The sequence below is a fragment of the Haemaphysalis longicornis genome, unplaced genomic scaffold, assembly GCF_048455015.1.
Source record: "Haemaphysalis longicornis isolate Haplotype H1 unplaced genomic scaffold, Haemaphysalis longicornis Haplotype H1 scaffold_2, whole genome shotgun sequence".
NCBI classification, from domain to species: domain Eukaryota; kingdom Metazoa; phylum Arthropoda; class Arachnida; order Ixodida; family Ixodidae; genus Haemaphysalis; species Haemaphysalis longicornis.
Window position 1 is genome coordinate 61,504,381 of NW_027526295.1, and position 22,062 is coordinate 61,526,442.

The 22,062-nt window shown below is 46.5% G+C and overlaps 1 protein-coding gene across 1 annotated transcript; it reads left to right on the forward strand.

Annotated features, from left to right (window-relative positions):
- The first annotated feature begins 659 nt into the window (after window positions 1–659).
- On the forward strand, window positions 660–9,638 carry Burs (Cuticle-tanning hormone bursicon). Its single transcript, XM_077696504.1, has 3 exons — window positions 660–897; window positions 3,439–3,668; window positions 9,353–9,638. The coding sequence occupies exons 1-3, from the start codon at window positions 882–884 to the stop codon at window positions 9,563–9,565; spliced, it is 459 nt and encodes a 152-aa protein (XP_077552630.1). The 5' UTR covers window positions 660–881; the 3' UTR covers window positions 9,566–9,638.
- Window positions 9,639–22,062: the final 12,424 nt, after the last annotated feature.

Consider the following 22,062-nt stretch of genomic DNA (forward strand, 5'->3'; position numbering starts at 1 on the left):
GTATCATTTCAAATTTCCGAAACTCTTATGGTTGATGGAACCTTTGTTTATTTCGCGATGATTTAGTGGTAAATTTAATCTTAGTTACCTCGCGTTCAGGTCTCCCCATCGATTTTATTGATAGATCTGTGCATCTTAAAACGCACTACTGGGAACGGAATATTTTATTTGTTCTTCACTGATGGGTTGAGTTTTAGTCGGCGGTAGTGTGGACCGGCGTGCCTGATTGAAACAAAAGTTACTCGCCTAGCGAAATCACCCAGTTGCACACACAAACTACATCGGCGCGACCAAGTTCGACATTAGAGCAGGGGGAGCTTTTCTCTCCTTCTGTGTACGGTAAGCCCGACAATGCCCTCCAAATAGATCGACAAGAAAGAAGTCAGCCAACATTTCTGACGGCGCCCGAATAAGTTGCTTTCGGTTTTATCTACCCTCTCGAAAACACCGGTCAATCACCCTAGCACGTATGCAAAACTTTCCTCTCTCACGAGGCAAATGACTTGCCCGACGCCTGCGTATCTTATAGCCAGTAACCAAGACTTTCCATTAAGGAACACCAGATGTCATTTGGACAGTTTTCGCACAACTTGGACGGCGCCAGTAGAACTCCCAATACAAAGAACATGTGCAGTAAGGGGCCGCCAACACGCTACGGAGGGGTCATGCGCGAGCAACGAAATCGGTTATGCTGCAGGCCGGGAGCCTGTGACCTCTCGGCGGCCGCGACCGGGCGGCGCCGTGCGCGCAAGAAGCTGCGGGAGCTCTTGTTCGGGCCGAACACGCTCGCTTGGCGCGCTGTGGCGCCGCCAGATCAAAAAGCTTGACGCATTGCCCCGGCGACAGCCGCGGTCCGCTTCTTCGACGTGAACAGCAGATTCATGCAGGAGAAGAAGGGTGAGTGATGGCGCGGTGTCTCGGCGCTTTCGTTGCGTTCTTCTGTACCCTTCTATGTCCAGTAAGCCCTGCTGCTGTTGACGTGCTGAAGACTGTTGTTTCTAACGGTGTGCTATCATGATGTGTTACCGATGCTTTTGGGTGGCGAGTAAGATTGTGTTTAAAGGCGCGCATTTCATTTTGTAGAGAGGAGCTCACCCAAACCGAAAATTGGAACTGTGTTGCACGTGATTTGGTGTGCTATAAGTCAGCACTGCTCAGTAGCCTGTGCAGAAGAGGTGCTGTGTTTGTCGTAAACGCGGTTACAGTCTAAATTTATTCATGCTTACTAAAAACCGAATGAATAGCAGCATTCCCACCAACTACTCGGCTTCGCGTACCTTTCGGCCCCGTGTTTCTTCGAACGGCTATATGCGAATTACATTGTAGGCATATTTATTGTTATAAGAGCTACCTAAATCAGTGAGTCGGAATTCACAACACAGAAGACGCCCCATCGCTGTCGTCTTATTTGCGCTATAACAACACGTTGTCTTGCGTCAGCTTTATGGCTGCAGTAGGCTAACAAAGGCTCGCTGGACACAAAATTGTCACAGGCTTGAAGAATTGGCTGCAAACAAACCAGATCAATACATTGTGTTCGCTTGGCGCGTCTGTGATGGCCTCAACACACAAACGAGAGAAATAATTCGCATTGAACGTATGCACTAGCCGACGTAGTTTTTAAGCCTTTGAGTGTCCTCAAGTCACGGCCACCCTGCCTGTTTGTCAAATTGGGGCAAGCGTACCTGGCCCCACATATCAACCCTTGCGGTGGTGCATGAACAACCCGGTACTGATGCTTCAGTACACCTGTAAACCTGAACAAAAAACTGTGCACACGCTGTCAAATTAGACTGTCTACATGCCGCCTTCACGCGACCTTCTCAAAGTTACAACCATAAAGCTTCACTGGTCTGCAAGGTCAGGAGAGAAAGATATTAAACTGTATATAGCGACTCCGGTCCGAGCCGCGCTCTTCCTGTGCGTCTTCGGCGCCAAACGTTGCACCCTCCGCCAAACCGGCCACGTCCCTCTGACGGTGGCGGGTTTGGCGGGTTTCAGCTGCCCTACGTGAAGCCGGTGGCCGCCTCTATGCCTGTAGATGCCAGTGAAGGAAACTTAGTGCATAGCTTGGCGTCGGCCGTATGTCAGATTTTATAGCTTCACGGAGTTTATAGCTGCACCTTTATAAAGTGATACCAATCGCCACAGAATACTCACAAACCCGCAGTAGCCTTACCTGATACCCGCTATTTCGCCAACAGCGCTAGGGGTGGCAACTAATGCGTGAAGGATTTAAGTAGACAGAGAAGTCCGCGCCTAGACCATGGGACCCTACACCTTGAGTAGGTCGCACGCGATGAGAGTAATGCAAGCCCACATTTTTTAGAAATCTTTTTTACAAAGCAGCCTGGTGCCCGGATGCAGAGGAACGCGTAAGTGCTTTTTGTAGTCGATTTTACAGCTTTTTGTAATCGATTTTTGTAATCGATTTCAGTTGAACAAGTTGTTGGGCACAAAACCATAATCATTGATATTTTCGTCTGTCACCGCGAGACTGGCGAACGAACTGCATCTTCAGTGACATTGTCCATGTCTCTTTTAGTGTAGATCACCATATTTTAGTAGGAGAAAAGTGAAGAACTTGACGGTGTTCGTAAACAGACAACTCCAATAGCACTCTCGATTAAGAGTTTATTGGAATTAGGGCTCTCTCTACGCTACTGAATGCCGGATAAATACGTCATAACTTCGATCATTCATTGACGGGTCTTAATGCGGAAGCTCTCTTAGTGAGACCGATGGCGTTGTGTAAAGAAGCTAATGCATTTCCAGTTGGCCGATTTGTCGGCCGAAAAGCTATGATTAAGATATGTGAACACACGGTGCGTGCGTGAGACCGGGCTGCCATTATGTCAAAATGGTTACTTGAAAACCGTGAAAAGAAACGGTTCTAGCTAAGACAATACATGCATCGGTAATGAAGGACGAGTACGATAGTATACCTTGATCTCATAAACCACGTATCGGTATTGATGTAGATTGTTCGTAGCTGCGCTTACTTATTGCGCGATGAATTGTGGCGCGGGTTTATTCGTTTGTCATTTTGGTCTTTGAAGGTTTCACGATCGATTGTATGCACTTTCAGCAAAGCGTGGACGCACTTGTAGATTTCCCGCTTCACTCAATATTTTTCCGGAAGGGATGATATTTTTTTTATCATTTGAGGTCAGCCCATTTGTCTGCTACCGCCGGCGAGTTTTTCAGCCGTAAATAAGCCACATTGTGTGGAATGGATTCCGGACTTCCAAACAACCCAGTCAACGCTTTCGCATTAAAAATTACCATAATGTGGCCGTGCCTGGTCCTATCTGTAATGATGAAAGATGTAACGCCATCCTCCCTCTGCGACCGAACGATCTGGTCCGGATCGTGACAGGTTTCGACGCCGTCGTTGCAGAGTAGGCCGTGAGAATCTGATTGATTGTTCTACTGCAGCCATGGCGACCGGGCATGCTAGTCGAGACAGGCATATCGAGTCCAGACGTGGTGTCGGCGCCGGTCTGCTGCTCCTGGTAGCCCTAGTAGCACCTCCCGCTGGCCTGGCCATTGGTCCCGAGGAGAGCTGCCAACTGCGGCCCGTCATCCACGTTCTCAAGCAGCCCGGCTGCCAGCCCAAGCCCATACCGTCCTTTGCCTGCCAGGGCTCCTGCTCGTCTTACGTGCAGGTAAGCATTAACTTGTCGGCGTTTGAGAGACCTTTTTTCGGGGTCGTTTGATCTCTTTAGAGACTGTGAGATCATTTGGTTTGTATTATAGAAACTAACGCGAAGTCCCGGTAAATTTGTCTCCTTATAGTTCGGTGTCGTGCGGGTTTCAAAATGCTCCTCACGAATATCACGGAAAGAGCGTTGGCGGCTTTGTTGCGGGCGCTTCTGTGTGATCAATGGGTACAAAAAATATGAAACTGAATATACTACTACCCTTTAAGGGACCAAACATTCCGGCGCAGGTTAGAAAGATCAGCAACATGGTTGCGATATCAACAGCAAATATTCACCAAGACTTGACACACAGAAATAAAAATTCTAATAACTCAAGGTCTCCATTGAGGCAGGAATGGTTTGAACCACACAGCAAGAGCGTTTGAATAATTTTAAGACATCATGATTCGAATATTGAACCGATCGCCGGTTTGGGTTAAAGGTTGTTTGCTTCTGCAGTTTAAATTAGATAAAAAACAGTCTTTTCCATGGTTCCAAAGGAACGCAGACCTCCCAACGCCCTTTCGTTACGCCTTTTCGTCACGCCATGTCGTTTCTTTCAATTCCACCCACTCTGCAACGGGTGTCGCATGTACTGTTTTATTACTCTCCCCGGGCGCTGTACGCACTCATTGCACGAAATATGAAAGAATAAATTGCCTTTTAGCAGTTTTGCGACTGTGCTTGTCTTTAGTCAGATATGTTGCTGAAAAGCAGGTTTAATCAGGCTGCCGATAAACTGGAAAGAACAAATAGTACAAAGTATCAACAGCAGCACGAGCACTTCAGCGTATTTGTCATTTAATTTTATATTTGTCTTAGAAGAACTGCCTGAGTATCGCGTCTGACGAAAGAAGCTAAGCCGCCTTCTGTAACGACCCGTGAAGACTGAAGGATGTGCGTTACAATTGTCGGTAAGAAAATAAAAAAGAAGAGAGCCTATGCTAAAACAATATCTTATTATCTTAGGAGTGGTGTGTTTAAACAGAATGAATGAACACTAAGCTCAAAGAAAGGGAGGTGATGAGCGCTTTGAAAATTTCGGGGGTGTTCTGACACCAAAACCGCGTTCCATTTGCTTCCCGCGAACGTTTCCCGCCTCTTTGCGAAGCCTACAGCCATAACGAATACAGTCTTTTTGAACGTTATTTACTCTTTTGTGGCTTATTGCAAAACTGCTGGAATAACAGGAAGAACTCGGTGAGAAGAGATGACAGTAAAGGCCAACTGCAAGGAAAACTTACCTGCCCCAATTTCTGTTTCAACGTGTGGTATGCACGACTGAACTCTCTTGTTACCTAATTCTGAACTGCACATGTCCCCACTATTTTTATTATAACCGTTTGAATACACGCCGGTCCAGACGACGCAGCACCCAGCGGAGTGCCTCCACAACTGGTTGTCATTGCCGCGAACTTCCGCATGGTTTGTTAGAGTCAGGATTCCCGTGCGGCCGTCACCTCTTCTCAGTGGCCACTTTACGTGCCACCTCACCCGTGTGAGCAGCGAATTTCGAGCCCTTTCATGAATACTTATCTTAACGCGTTTCCGAAATGCGGGAAGCTGAAGAATCAAGCTCTGGGTTGCCGAGACAACGAGAGCAAATTCGAAAGGGGCTGGGTCTGGTCCACGCGGGGCGATACGCCGTCGGCGAAAGAGTATACAGAAGCTGCACAAATTGAATAAAATCAAATCAAATGAGGGTTTCGGACGAATATTGGGGTTATGTTTTGCAGACAAGGGTCCCCAACCCCAAGACCCTCTATAAGTAAACGCAACGAAAGCGGTCAATATGCAGGGCAGCAGCAGAGGTGAATGCAGAAAATAAGCACTCTTTAAATGTAATTCACGCAAAAATGCATAAGACCTTACAACGAAGACGCCAATAAAATATACAAAAAAAGAAACAAGGAAGCTCACACTAACGCGTAAGACTTGAATGTAGCGAAGCTGTGCACAGCATTCACGTCCATCAAGAAGGTTTGAGTCCACGTTTGGAGCCGGTTTGCTTCTTCTTCGCTGGCGCGACGACCTTTACTCCGTCGTCGTTGCTATTAGTGTTAGGTTCCATTTTTTGGAAGTGAAAATCATTGGACGTCACCTTGGAGATGCGTGCTCTATGAAGTGTCTTTTTTGTTCTTAGCAAGAGTTGCAACGATTACGGTGAACGCTGGAGTCTTTCTCGTTCCGAGCAAGTGTTGCCACGATTGCGGCCAACGCTGGAGTTTTTTTTTCGGCCACTCTGGGTAAATCTCCTAAGTGGGTATGCTTGGCTTGACAAACGTGTGCAGTGGACGCTGGGCGGTCGCCACGAGGCCCGCGCTCACGTGCGCGCGCTAGGCTATTTCTGAGTGTTTTTAACTGCAGATGCAGACACGAAAAATAACGATTTGCTAAACAGCTTCGCTATTAAAAACGTTGAGAGGTAGAAACGTTCTGTCAATGCCAGCTAAAAAAACAAACAAATAAAAAACAAAGTTTTCCATCGGCCGGGATTGAACCATAAAAAATGCTGCATACGAGGCATGAACAAAGAAAGAAAAACAAGCAGCAGTCGGGTAACCCAGAGCAAAAAAAAAAAAACAAATACAAAAAAACGAAAGGGGGCTAAAAAGGGAACCACACAGTTAACAGTCTTGGGGCGAGCACAGGCAAAGAATTGTAGCCATGCAAAACAAAGTACTAATAATAATAATAGAACGTAAAATTCAGAGCAACACGCTTGTGGGCTGGATATTCTAGTTACGTTAAGACGAACTTATTAAGCGATATTGGAAAAGAATAAAAGTGCGTAGCGGATTTAACAGTTGGTGGCAAAGAATTCCAGAATGAAAGAACGGCGAAGTGTGACTTTGGCTTTCAGCAATAAGAATTAACAAGGTGCAATAGAAGATTTAAGTAAAGACAAACTTGATGGAGTTGGGATTAAGCAGAAAGGGTGAATCAATAAACTAATCGGCAGTTCAGCACTAAGAAACTTGAAATACAGAAGTGATAAATTATAGTGAAACATTTCCTCTACGCATAAACTATTATGTTCTTGCAGCGGAACTTATGTATTTGAATGAATGAATAGACCTAGAGGTGATCGTACGTATAGCAGGATTTTGAACAAGTTGAATGGATGACAGGTGACATTGGTAGGTGCTGCCCCATGCGGCGATTTTATAAGTAATGTGACTGTATGTCAAAGCAAAATATAGGGTCATCAGGGCATTTATTGAAAAGAAAGGGTCGTGCTCTATTAGAGCGCGAATACTAAATGCACATTTTTTCTTTAAGTGGTTTATGGGAAGGAATTTAAAGGTACTATCGATTAGTACACCCAAAAATGCGACTCCTTCGCACACAGAAGTTTGGCGAGGACCAATTGTCAGACTCGGAGGATTTGGCAGATGTTTATGGCTAGAATGACAAAGCCTATATGGAGTTTTAGCAGGAATATTATAAGGTAGTTATCGTTAGACCATTTCATTACACTAGCTAGCGAGTCGTATCGGCATATGAGACAGAAAGTTTTGAAGGCAGAGTGTTGGGATCATCGTTTTTGTATTAAAAAGTAGTGGTCCTAGAGTTGAGCCCTGAGGCACACCTTGGTTTACTGTTTTAGTCTCTGAAAGAAAGGTGTTAGATCAAACTGTATTAGTTCTATTCAGCAAATAGTTCTTGAGAAAGTTTCACGCTCACCACAAGATTCACGTTTGTTAAATAAAATCGGTGGTTAATAGTATCAAAGGCTTTGGTAAAGTCCAAAAACACCGAATCAACAATAAAACCACAATGGAATGAATGTTTAAGATTAGTTAATGAAAATAGGGCCAAAGTGGCGGAACTGCCTCGAAGGAGACCAAACTGAAAAGGCTTAAGAATGTTTAATTTTGTAATGCAGCTAGGTAACCGCTTTACAAAAAGCCTCAAAAATTTTGCTTATAAAGGGAAACAATCTATATCGGTCGATAATCGGTAATTAAAAGCTTGTATACTTTTTTAGACACTTTAACAGTTTTCGCTCGTTTAAGACCGTTGGGAAAACAGCCAGCCAGTTATGAAGATAACGTTGGTTGAATTGCCGATACTTTCAGAAATGTAATTAGGAACAGGTTATAGATACAAACACTTAGTCCATTTAGACCAGAGCTGCAGTTCTTGAGGTTGCAGATCGTTAAATAAACTTCATGTGGAGTGACAGCGCCGAGAAAAAAAGAGTGGGAAAAAGTGGCAAGCCTTGCCCCTTGCGCGAGGCTTAGTCACTAAAAGGCACACAGAGCAATGCCTTACTAATGACAGCAATCACATTTCACACCTGCCCCACATGCGTTTGAGGGGCTGTGCGCACCAACGCAAACGATGCGCTTGCTTTCGTGCACCCGTTCCCGCCAACAGCTCATCTAAGCGCGGCCGGCTCTTCGACTCATCCCCGGACGGTGGCGCAACTGTAAACTCCGCCGAGACACGTTCGCCCATTGGCAGCGCCGGGACTCGGAAAGCCGCACCTTGCGTGCGCTTCATCGAGGTGGCGTGCTGTTGTCCTCTGGCTTCCTTTGTAACCCCGCCATGTAGATCATGAACAGCAGTGGAGAGGGGCCATGGTCGCGCGTGATCTGGTGCGAGTGCGCGCAACTTTCCTTATTTTTCAAAACCTTTAAGGGCGAAGTCCCTGTCGGCGTCTGACGTCGTCGTCGTCTCATGTCGTCATAGTATCATGTAGTATGACGACATGAAAACACCAAGACACTCGTGTTCCAACGCTTCGCCGTGGAACGTTTTATCTCCGTGGGAAAAACCCGTACTAAAAATGCACGCGGGCACACTCGTTTTCAAACGCCTCGCGCTAGAACGCTTCGTGCTAAAAGACACGAGACTTAGAGCCAAGCTGTATATCTCATCCCCCAACGGTTTTATTTCCTTGGAAAAAAAGGCCAAGACGCCAAGAATACACCTATACACTGCACGCTTCGCCCGTCCCCAGGTTTCATATTAGGGGAGATGGCCCGGGATTTATTTTCGTTTGCTATCATGACAACTACTATAATGTGTGCTCCAAAATAAAGGAATGCTCTTTGTGTAGTCTATGCACTCATATTCTGCAGAAAACACGCTTGACGTTTTCTTGCTGCTGCAGAATGTGAACATGTGACTCATGACAGTGGTTTTGTAGTTTCGAACAGTTTTGCTTCTATATCCTTGTCGGACAATAGCTAGAAGTTTTTGGCTGCCGGGCTGAATCGCGTGACGGAGAGGAAGACAGACCAACACCTTTGCGCTTGGATAGCCCAGGAAAGACTATCGGATTTAAAAACGGAGGGCTTATTCACAGTTATTAAAAAAGCGTGGTCTACGTAAAGATCAACGCGCTGCGTGCCGATATCCCACCAGCTGAGCCAGGGGCACAATCAGCTTTTACTAATGTTACTTGGCATGCCCTGTCTGGTCTTTTACTGGTGGTTATTTCTTACGGTATGAAACGCGCCATAACTTTTCATTTGTTTCTGATGCACATGGTGTAGAACGCGTCGCAGTGAGTGGTTGTCCACTGACCGCATCGCTAGTTTTGCTCAGTGGGACAGCAGTGCTTCCCCGCTAAGAGCGAAGACGTCGTGTTTCGTGCGTAATACTTTCTCAATTCGCTGGTGTGGCGGAAAACGCAGGTGTCGGGCTCCCGTTACTGGCAGGTGGAGCGGTCGTGCATGTGTTGCCAAGAGATGGGAGAGCGCGAGGCCACCAAGGCGGTGTTCTGTCCCAAAGGCCCTGGACCGAAATTCCGGAAGCTGGTGACGCGGGCACCCGTCGAGTGCATGTGCAGGCCGTGCACAGCGCCCGACGAGGCGTCTGTTCTGCCGCAGGAGTTCGTGGGACTCTGATCATCTCAGCGCTTCTTCGAAGACGGGACGGAAGAAACCTAGAACAAAACAATAAAGTAATAAAACGTGTGCGACGGTGATGTGACGACGCTCCCTGTGTAATGCAGCAGTGGCCTCCGGGCCACTGGGTTGCCTCCTTCAAGTGAACGCAGCAAGATTCCTCAACACTCATCATACATAATTCATGCTCACGCACGTATGCGCACGCACATACACCGTCCAAACGCGCAACTGATTGAAACTACGGAATATGGTAGCCCTAACCAGGTTAGCAAATTGAAGTGAAGTTTCAAGTTTAGTAAGTTTACCAAAATTTGGGCACACGTGTCACACTGAGTATGCATTGTGCGTCTGGTCACGGTAGCGTTGAACAACTCCTTTTGCACCCGAAATGGAATTACAAAGTTCGCTATATAGAACGACGTCCTGTAATGACCTTGTTAGTAGCGCACCCACGCGAAAGCGGAAATTCCCGTTTTTACCCCTGCTTGTGTAACGGTTGCAAAATTAACTATACTCGTTTGCAAGTTCAGAACGGCAACTGTAGTGAAAACTGGATTGCCACGTCCTCAGGTGAAAACTCGCCGGAAACGTGTGACAAGCTAGCTGCCTAGAAGGCCACCTAGAACTTCAGGTTCCAGTGGGGGCCAGAAAATCGCCATTGGCGGCAAGGCTACGCTTCAAGAATCTTCGTGGGAAAAAATTCCAAAATTCCAAAAAGGGGTAGCCAGATCAAACATTTCAATCCATTGCTATAGTATGGGACGGCAAAGTTTTTGGTTGTTATCTGTAGAGACAAATTTCAAATCGTAATTTTCTCTGAAATACTGTGATGAAAGCAAAATTTACGAGAACAAAGCAAACGGCCACATTTCTAGAGGTGAATGTTCAGAAAATGTTTATTGCATGCCTAGAAACCACCACAAAAACTTGAATCAAGAAAAAATTCAGTAATCGATAGTAAACATTCCCGCAAAAGAATGGAATCGCAAACACACTTGAATACAAAAAGTTACAGGGGGTAAAGGTGGGACGATCACTCAGAAGGCAAAGCCCGGTTGCCGATGTCCGCATGCACTCATTTTAGACGATGAAGCGGTTACCAAATACGGGATTTGCAAGATGACGCTCTGGGCAAGAAAATAGGCTTCGTACGAAACCTTGAATTATTGAATGGAAAGTAGGCCTGGAACCGACTCCACTGACGCTGCGTACGGATGAAGTAGAGTTAAATGGACACTAAAGGCTGAATGTGAAGATGGCAAGTGTAACAGTAAGGGACAAGACGAGAGCGGAGTGGATCAGGGAAGAAACCCGTGTTAAGGTCATATTAGTAGCAATTAAGAAGAAACGGACGTGGGCAGGGTCTGTAATGCAGAGGCAAGATAACCGTTGTTCATTAAGGGTAACAGAGTGGATCCCTAGGAAGGCAAGCGTGGCAGGGGCGGCAGAAAGTTCGATGGGCAGATGATATCAAGAAGTTTTACGGGGATAAATTGGTCACAATTAGCACAGGACCAGGGTAATTGGAGATCTGTGGGAGAGGCCTTTGCCCGGCTGTGGCCGTAGATAGGCTGATGATGATGATAAAAGGATGTATGAAATTTACATTGACTGAACGATGATACATTTCGTAGCGCTCTCACCGTTTCTTTAACGAGTAGACATCGCGAGTAGACATCAACGAGTGATGTAGACATCGCAAATTAGGACCGAGTCACCCCTTGAGTATTCATGGTGACTGTATTGATGACAACCGTGGACCTACCTGGAGCCCCCGTACCCGCGCTGTATCCTGCAGTTGCTGGGAGTTTTAAGGTGAAGGGCAGAAAACATTAACGCTGGCCGACGGAGCCGTGGTCAAGCTCCGGCGGATGGGCTCCCTGTTTGTTTAACTAGGCAGGGGGACCTCCGGGGCCTCACTCGGCATCAGGGTAAGCCTCGCGAAGGAAGTACCACCGTTCTCTGCTTTTTTCAATGACACATGGTAGACATAAAGTCCCTTCGCCCAAGCATAATCGGCTCGTGGAAACGGGCCGCGCAGATGTATACTTGCCATCTCTTCCGGCCATGACTCTCTCGCCAGCGGACAACTATCCGCGTTTTTTCCGTTTTTTGGTTATTGAATAAGTTCCCGTTATATCTCAGTCTAGATAGAACCGTTCTATAGTCAAGGCCCGTTCTATCTCAGTCAGTATGCTCGTCTCCAAGTTCCTTGAAGAAATCCTTTCGAAATCTTACAATGCTAGAAAACTCAGCACCTGTAGTCTAAGTAAACACGCAGCAGCAAACTACAAGTCTCCTGACCAAAACCCTCATGGCAAATCTGGACATCAGTGTCACACCCCACCGCAGCATTAACAGCTCGCAGAATGTGATATCTGAGCGAGATTTACAACACAGGTCGACCTTCTGGAAGGCCTGAATGATAAAGGTGTTACAGACGTAAGGACAAGCACCATCCGCAGAGATAATATAGAAGTACCAACACAACACATCATCTTGACTTTCAACTGACCAAAACTTCCTAAACACATCAATTCTGCTCAACTCGAGTTCCCAACTCGCAATATTCAACCTCGTTATTTCTCTGTACAAATCTATAAATAATCTCGGTTCATATGGCATATCCAACCGCGATTCACGCAGATATTCTAATTCCGCCAGATCCGCTTAACCTAGCAACTTCTGTCTAAAATACACGCCAAATATGGAAATCTGAGCACCACTTTTGTGGCTGTCAATAACTGCAATGCTCTCCCCATGGAAGTAAAACAATCGCAATCTCTATCAAGTATAAGAAGAAACCTGCACGAGCATATACTGAACCACATGTAATAATGTTTGATGATTATGATTGTGTTTAATGGCGCAAAAGCTTATAGGCCAAGGAGCGCCAAAAAAGTGTTTGTTTATCAGGTGAATTTTAACAATCAGTAATAATTCGTTAAACTGCATGAACCCTTTTTGTTCATGCTATATTTCTTATTGCACCTCCGAGCTTATTTCACCTTATTTCGCGAAATATCTTCATTTGTTAAAAAAAAGGTTCTGGAAGATTTGTGCATTACCCTTTTCTAAAAGTGTATAATATTATTCATCCTCAGTATAGATGTGGATCTATAATTTCAGAAATTGTCTGTAAAAAGATCATTTTAAATGCAATGTATGAAGTAATTTGAATCAATATTTACTACCCAAAATGATTGCCATTTTGGCTAGTAAATGTAGCGAGCACAACTAGACAAGTAATGAAATTGGTGCAGAGTGCTCCATAATGGTGCTAGCCTGGAGAAACAGAAGAGCTGGCGGCCCCTCTGCCTTCGCCCGGGACCAAGCTGTAGCATCATCATCAACAGACTACTAGGTACACTGCAGGGCGAAGGCCTCTCCCATGGACCTCTCACCGCCCCTGTCCGGCGCCGCCCATCGAGTAATTGGCCTTCTTTTTCTAGCCCCTTCTCGCGGTGTCCACTCTGCCGGCCTGGTAGTCCACAGATTGCCATTTCGCCAAATTACGTGGCCAGCCCAAGTTCATTTTTTTTCTTTATTAGAACTATAGGCCCTTATTCACGGACAGTGACTAACTAAAGCTTGACTGAACTTAGTAGGCCTGACTACTTAATCAAATCTTACGTAAGTCAGCCCTCACTAGGCCCTCACTAACCGAAACGGTATTTACGTCACCAACCAAGTGTGTTGACTACGTAGTCAAGGGGTAGTCGCTCCTGTGACGTATACACCCAACGCTGCGTATGTGCCTTAGCAATTTTCTTATAGCAACGGCGCTGCGGCTGTGGCTGCGGCTAAATTACGGCTGGTAGCGAAACCGGAACAAAAAGAGGCGCCGCCCGGCCTATTTTTGTTCCGGTTTCGCTACCAGCCGTATCGTCTGCTTCCGCGCCAGTTTCTCCGCGCGTTTCTCGGTCCTCTGCAAAACGCTTCCCTTTTGTTTAGAATATGTGCGTCTCCGATTTTACCGTGCAGATTAGCAATATACTTTCATTTTAAGCCTTTATTACATTTAAGCTCGCGTATAAGGTTTGCTTTGTGTTTGCTTTGCTTTTATTTTTGTGGTGGTTTTTATATCGTCTGCGCAGGTTTTTTTTCAATCGTCTGCAGTTTATGTTACGGCTCGTTCCGGTCACGTGTAACAAGAAAGATTCCTAGCGCGTCAACTGTGTTCGTGGTGTGTGAGCCGCGTAAGTGAACTCTTTTCTCTTGTGCACGTCGTGCTCACTACTGTCTCCCCTTTATTTTTTATTCGCCTTTCTTCGGTTGTCATTTATTGTTCTTTGTGCGTGTGGTCATTCTCTAATGGCACCGCAGAAAACAAGAAGGCCGCGGAACGCGAACTGGGAGGAACGTTAACGCCGTGCGCTGTTAGACGCCATTCTTACCATAGTTTCAGTTTTAGAAGACAAGCCCAACGACCATACTGTCAACTCCAGAAAAAAAAGAAGCTTGCAGCTTGTTTACCAGAAATTTTGTGCTGCTGTGCCAGCGAAGGACCGCGACCTGACTCGTACGAGGGAGCAGCGGCGCCGGATGAAAGTCACAGCAAAAAACAACTGGCTGCAATATTGGGGCGCCCGTTCTTGCACTTGGGGAGGTCCACCTCCAAAACACCCCTCTGCAGTGGATACTGCCATCAAGGATGCCTTGCCGGCAGAATTTGAACGCGGCACCAGCTCGTATGATGACGACAGTGTGCTGGATACAGATGGGTAAATATTGTATTTACGCTGGTTTCATCTGTTAGTGCCGCGTAAAAAGCAAAAACAAAAACAGTTAATTTAACGTATAAAAGTGACAATAAGTGTGCTGATAAATTTTTACTCCCTGAATTCTGAATTTTTGCGGCGCAGTTTTCTGGCAAAGCGATACTCGAATCACCTTTGCTTAACCTGCATTCCCGAAACATGCAGGCCGGCCGCGAGCCAGCAGTGTGGCCACTTCTGCCAGCAGAATATTCGAAGAAATCACTCCGAATGCGTCAAGGTTACGGAAAGCGGCGCGATGCGGCTGCTCAGATTACTACTTTTCTGCGCGCAGTGTTTATTTTCCTTAGAAAGGCTTGTCTGGTTTAAAGTTTTTCAGCGGGGACGAGGATTTGATCTGACATCCATTCACTTCAAGTTGGAGTTTTGTGCAGCGTACACGTGGTCGTGAAAGGCAGCCAGATAACAGTGGCCAGATTAGTATACACAGGCCGAACAATGAACTTCGCTTTCATGCAGCACACGCGACAGCTGCGTGCTCGGGCCAGCAGAAGCAGAAGCTGCTGAAGACAGCGGAACTCAGCGTACAACCACAGGTACCCACGAAGGAGGGCAGCAGAGTGACCCACTCGCAGCCTCCTCAGCCGCACCAGCCGTCTGCCATGGCGTGGCGTCAAGGAGCCGTCGAAATCGGTACTTACACGGAAGGGAATGTGGCGAGTTTTCAGCATACCCAGCTTTTTCGCTCAAAATTCCGACCTCTCAGGAACCTAGTGAAACCACTTCAGGAAAGTGATATTTGGCACAAAGCAAGAAGTCAACTTGGAGATGAAAACACTAGAAGAAGTTTCCAGGTTTCTGAATGTTTTATGTGCAATTCGCTGTCAAATCTTACTCCCCATGCATTTCTATGGGATAGTTTCCATGGCTCAGGAACCTAGCCGCAAAACGTGCAAGACTTGAAACTGTGCGCAAAGCAAGTTTTCACCCCCAATATTAGCAGCGCAAAATTACTTTCAATTACGCTAAATAACTGCAAAGTAATCGCTGTTGAAAGGACTGCCATGAGTGGGAAAGCTGCACATGGGTAGTTTTTAGGATTGCAATTCTATCCCCCGATTTATTGTATTTGTCTTATATCATATTATTTTGGACGGTACCCTCCAGTAATCAAAATATCGCTCTCTCATTTCGTACCAAGCATTCTTTCGGAAGCATGCAATTGTGAGTGTATTATTAAGCGAGTGATCTTGCATAGTGATTGCTTCAGGTAGGAGAGCAAGCTGACAGCAAGGAGAGCAAGCAAACAGAGAAGAGCAAATAAGCGTGGAAACTACAAAAAAAGAGAAATATGCTCAAAAAGTGAAATCCTGAAAGGCGATGTAGAGGCAAATCATTAGGGCGCGTATATGGAAAATTTCTATAAACTTGAGCGGCCGCTAAAAAAACCGGAACAATGCAACAAGAACGCCTGGTTATGAACCTTCATATAACAACGGAGCTGCTCTGAATTCCTCTTTCGACGATTATTGTTCCAAGCGATGCGGTTCCAGCAGGCGCGCCAACTTTTAAATCTGCAGCGCGCTAACTCACCTTACGTTATTGCTGTTTCCAGTCATTTTATGGCCCAGATAACGTAGTGTTACTCTAACAGATCTACCAGAAAGACTCCGACGCGTTGAACAATGTAAAGCAGCACCGCCACTGGTTTTGTTTACTAATTTTTATTGGATCCCCACTCAAACATTTCTTCCAGGCGCCAAGGGACTCCCGGTCGGCGCAGTCCACGGTGATAGCCGAGTGCTACGAAAACAGACTGCGTATGCAGATGACGTACGAGCGACAGCAGCACGAACTGCAAGTCAAACTCCAGGGGCGCCAACTGGAGCAGCAGGACGGCAAGCGAAGGCACCTGGAAGAGGAGCACGAAATGAAGATGGCCGTTTTGAAGCAAGAGGTCAAGTACTGGGAGAAGAAAAACAGTAGCATTATGTAGTTATCGTGGAAGTCCGTTAACCACTCCTCCCTCAACATAAAGTGTCCTGTCCTTTAGACATTTATATTGCTTGGTTTTTATGAGTATTTTTTTTTTCGTTTTTATTCTCGTCAACTCTATTAAATACGTGTTACTCTAGATAACAAATTGTCCATTTCGCTTTCGCTTGTTTATACCTGCCATTCTAAAACGTTTATTGCTGATCTTTCAATTTCGAATTTTCCTCAAATGATTGTGGAAAAAATAACAGTTTACAGCTTTCCTGAACAACGACAGTGTCCGCAGGCTATAGAAGAACATAGGCTATGCGTCTCTAATTAGTTTGCATGATAGCGTCCATTCATTGCAAAATTGTTTCGCTGCACAATGAATAGAATGTAGGACAAGGGAGCATTGTGGGAAAACGACGTTTGAAGAATAATAAGCACACTACCAGCCGCGAAGTGGGTCCTTATGTATAGCGCCCTGAGCGCTGCTCCACTCGGGTAGTCTGCCGGCACATCGGAGCTGCCGTCGTCGTCGTCACTTCCTCCTGGTGCCTGGCTGTCATCTGCCTCCTCGTCGGACTCCTCCGAACTGTCATAGTGATCTTAAAAGGAAACAAAACGAATTATCACGGGCTTATTCTGTTAGTACTGAACAAACATCTGCATTTTCGCATTACCGTTCTGCAATTTGGCGACGTTATGCAGAATGCACGGAGCTGCGATCGCAGCCTTAGATGTTTCAAGGCAAACCTCCATTTTCTTGAACAGGCACCGGAACCGGTTCTTCAGCTGCCCATTCACGCGTTGGATGACGTTTCGGGTGAACGTATGTGCCCTGTTGTACGCATCGTCGGGAGTGCGCGCCCGGGCTGAAAGCACGGGGGTGAGAAGGTGCTGGCTGCAGGCGGGAGAACACCGTTCACTTCCTGCAAGGCAGTTCGCTTGACTATTATTCCTACGACATGTGCTTTACATGAACAGAGCGAATATCGCTAGAACGTCCCAAAAACTACGCAATGAAAGCTGTTTAGCGGAGCTGCCGCGCTGAGTGAAAATCGTACATTATAACCCAGCACAGATTCTACTCGTATTTTTTGTTCCACCCGGAGCAAGCGAGCAAGCAAGCAAATGGAGAGAGAAAAGACTCAAAAGTGTGTGACGTTCGGAGCCGCCACCTTATCACGCCCACTGGCGCTACGGGGATGCGGGCGTAAACCTAACCTGAACCGTGGGAACAGCAGGTAAGAGTTATAAAGAGAACAACAAAAAAATGTGCATGGCGGCACCTCGTTGCGAGCGCTGGCATGTGTCCGCCGTGCGAAAGGAGGCAAAAGTTAAGCAAGGGCCACCACAACAGCGACGACAAATAAAGGGGAAACAACACGGGAATAGAACGGTTGGGGCAGACATTCTTCACCAGGGACGAATGGGAGGAGACACATGGTTGACCGCTCGGGGGGAAAATGTTTGACTGGGCGCTAGCTACCGCCAGAACTGTGCTAGCCACGGCCACAATGTGCAATCAAATACGAAAGAAATTGCAAAAGGAAGGCCCAGGACATCAGAATATGCTCTGTGTGCCCATGGGAGGCCCAAATTTGCGGCAGGGATCTTATTACTGATTTACAGGACATATGTGAGGCAGTGCAGCTGATTAGTGGTGACGTGTTGTGATTTTGCAGAGGAGTGGTGCGCGAAACACGTTTACTGAGAAGAAGAATGAACTTTTCCAGACCAAAAGAAAGCCAGTGCCCGCATTATAAGATTACAGCTAAGTGGACAGCAGAATTCCCGGCCAATATTCCTCCTCCCCCACTCCCCTACGGCTGCTGGTAAGAAGCTTGGGAAATCTTCGATAATGAATTTCGATTATTGGCACTCTTGAATATGTGGTATAAGGTGCCTGGCCTTCGCAGAAGCACACACGGGCGAGTAGCGTGTAGGTGACAGCGTTGAGATTGGTTGAGGGGCGGCTGCATGAAGCATCGCGCGCTGCTGTGCTTTCTCAAGGGAGTGCGCTACCTGCGGAGTTTGGCTCAGGTTCTACAGACAGGCTCGGCGTCATAGGCCACACAGGAGCAGGCCGCTCAATGGGGATGGAGAGCGAGAATGCTGAACGCACTTGAGTAATTTCCCCACTGGTCAGTGCATGGGGCAGATATGTCGCGAATGCAGCGTAGACAGGCGGTCAAGGGTTGACAAAAGTTCTATTTTTTCATTTAATAGCTAGCGCATCCCATCGCTTCGCCACTGGCGAAGGTTGCGAGAAAGCGTGGAAGAAAAAAGCGGAATAGAAAAAAAGAGACGAGAGAGGAGGCTCAGCTGCCGTTTTATTTAATTTTTTTTTCTTCCTTCCTCCGCAGACCGCGCCGTCCCGTGATATTTCTCTGAGAGCGGCGACCCCCCCCCCCCCCCCCACAGAAAAGAAAGAGGGGGAGTGGACAGCAGTCTGGCTAATTGGGCCAACCAGCGCTTCGCTGCAATGTCACGAGACTGTGCGGGCGAGTCCACTCACTCGGCTACGAGGGGAGACTCATCCATCCGTAGAGGAGCGCGCATAGAATATTTCGTCCAAACTGTGTGCATGTAAAGCTGTGGTGATCGTCGTTCCGGTTGGTGACCCGTGCAAGCGTTTTTGGTGGCCCTTCAAACGTTTCTACGGCGTTTTTGTATACTGTTTGTGTGGGCCAAAGCAACGGAGGAAAGCGTACGTGAATGTGTTGCCGCTATCAACGGACATCACAGCGGTATACGCTGATTTCGTTTCCTTAGGCTTCGTTCGTGGAATTTTTAAGTGGGGCGCTGAAACGGATACATTCGCGAGGCTCTGCTCGCCTCGGGTGTTTCTTCCCGATTTCGAAGACACAGGTTGGTAAAAAAGGTAACGTTGCAAGCACGTGAAAGGTTCTCTGAGCGAGTTTTTATCCCTCTTGCCGTACGCGGCGCGTTAAATAAACTAGTAGGTTTCCAAAAGTCCTTGCTTGACTGCTTTCAGTGCTCTCTGTGTTCAAATTGTTCAAGTCGAATTTTTTGATGCGTACAGCGTTTTTTTTTTGTTCAGCTTTCGACAGTGATTCACACTTCATTAGAGCGGTGTTGCGTTTCTCCCTAGTCGCCCTTTGTGTTTAGTGGTACAAGCTTAGTGAGCCTTGCATTTTAGGCCAACGTACGCATTACGAGAACGTGCAAAATTTGTCACTTACGTTGGTAACAAACGTCTTACGGAGGTTAGACTCCTCCCAGATACGGCTGTCGTGAGCTCTGCCCCGCCACCGCGCAACGACGTTTGCGATCTTCTCGTCTGCGTCGCTCACCAGTTGAAATAAAAAATCGTCTGTGATGTATAGGCCTCCTGCGTTGCCAAGGAGGCGCTGCGCAAGCTGCTTCCGGGCAGTACTTCCGGCTAGTACAGACCGCAACCATAGAGTTTCTAAGCTAGTGAGAAACTCTATTACCGCAACAGCTCTATTACCGCAACTGAAGCGGTGGGCAGCGGGCTGCACCGACGACGCCTATTCGCCCCGAGCGCGAACACAGTCGGCCCCTGGCGACGGCGGGACGAACCGCTCCTAGTGTGGATGGCGCACTCGCGTCGTCTGCTTTTTCACGTTGCGTGCGGCGCAAGACGCGTGCTGCACACGACAAAACAACCAATATGCGTGCTCGTTTGGCAGTAAGCAATGACATAGTTACCTCTGCTTGCGTATTTCCTCTAGAAGCGCAATAATGAGCGGCCGTTGCGAGTAAATGCGCCAGTTTAATTCCACGAAACATCTTCGCCGTGGTCACCGCTTGAGTGTGAAACGTGTTATAAACATTGCTTCCACACATTGCACTTTTCGTATTGTTGAGGGCAGTCGTCTGCCGTTTCGGGAACGTCGAAGGGTGCTTTTCGAAGGTGGCGTGGTGATTACTTAAAGGATAAAAGTTTAGTACGCGAAACGGGTAAGAAGCGACAAGACCTGTGCATACGCGTGCAAATTCCACACACTGGTAAAATTGCGCTGTGTCCTCATAGAAAGAAGAAACGAACAAAAACATTTACACTGCAAATGACCCGTGCGCTATCGTCCATACATTACCGGACACGTATTTTACACCCGCAAGCGCCTGTGTGATCGTGTCCTGCCCGTACCTTTTCTAAAATAAATACCATTTTTGGACAGTCGTTGGTTATACTCAGGAGGAGGAATAAGCATTTATTCAACTGTATCGATTTGCTAATTTTACGTATTATTTAAAATAAGTTTCTATGGATGCGGAAGAGTATTTAGGGGGGATTTTTTGATAAAATTACGCAGTTGTGAGTTTGCGTCTGTCATGTGGCATTTCGTGTGTCATTTTCATATATATCATTTTCACATCCGACAAGAATCACCTTGTGCAGAAACGTGTCTCACTCAGCATAACCAAATGCATAATATGGTCACGTCTTGACCTCTTAAGTGGACCTAAGTTTAAAGAAAGGGGAGAAAACGCGTAATATAATGCACGTTGTTGCCCACATATGTGAGGGGTGTGTGCCATGACTCGCTGGTTTTTTTTTAGTTTTTTCCAAGAATGCTTGCTTCCAATACAATTTTGAAAAAGGCGAGCCACAATTCCTGGACAATCTCGGACCAAAAAGGGGTTATTAGTTTTGAAAATACGTGTTAAAGTACATGTTTTTCCACGCTACAGAACCCTAGTGTAGTTTCGATTGCGAGTAATACTGATAACCATAGTTTGGCTTTTCGCCCTACATGCGTTCTCTTCTCGCTGCTCTTGCAACGTTGGCGGACCCCCCAGGGACCCCCATCCCGAAAAAAAAAAAAACGAAATGTACAGAATTTCATTTTTTAACCAATCCTCAAGAATTAAATGCCAAGACAACGGCGATGTTCAGTTAACAAACAAAGTAGTTACCGGGAACCCGTGGCGCTGATTCGCAACGAGAAATAAAAAGGAAATATTTTACTACATCTCCAGCAGCGCAACTTCATTTATTGCCTCCTTTAGGGTTCGTAACCGAGCTTATACGCAAGAATGCAAACACATCTCGCTGTTGCAGGCACCTGTTAGATTTTAAAAGGAACGCAAATGGTCAACAGAGCAGCCGTAACAGAAAATTTGTGCTCACTGTGAGGTCCCAGAAGCTTGGTTTGCACACTGTAAACCTGCTTGTTATTTTGCGAAAACCTAGCTAAACATGAGGTGTTGATTGTACTGCGTGCGTTGACAATTCAATTCGCAAGTTCAGTTGCGACGAAAGCCGTAAATAAGTGATCCGAAACCGTTATTCATCAAACGTTCCTTCAGAGGCGCAAAAATTTCATATAAAAGGCCCGTTAGAGCGGTTACATTTATATCTCTGCGCCGATCAAAATTCAGTAATTTTATGTTGCCTTTTGAACACACAAAAAATATCGTAAGCTCTTAGAAAGAATTTCGGGGCAGTTAAGTAGTGTTACCATTTCAGGGCATCCCACAAATGCAAGAATGCGTCATGCTACCAGTGAAAGCGATTGAGATTGCCGTTGTAAACTGAATTTCAGAGATCGAGGCTTCCTGATTTGTTTCTATGTATGCTTTTATTGGAGGCTCAAAGCCATAGTCTGGAAAGATCGAGCTTGCTACGAGCCACAGCGTACAAGTTCATTGTCACAATTACGGCCATTCTGAGATTCCCGATGAGTCGTCGCTTTTTTTGGCGTAGTAATGAAAACTGACTGCCGCTTCCATGCTATACATTGAATGTTGAGGATCCGAACTACAGCATACCACTCTTGTTTGCACCTTTCGTGCGCGCATACG

What these genes read in the sequence shown, in the direction of transcription:
- Burs (XM_077696504.1), top strand. An exon ending in CCTGCTCGTCTTACGTGCAG is followed by an intron (nt 3,669 to 9,352) that starts GTAAGCATTAAC and finishes CGGAAAACGCAG; the next exon opens with GTGTCGGGCTCCCGTTACTG.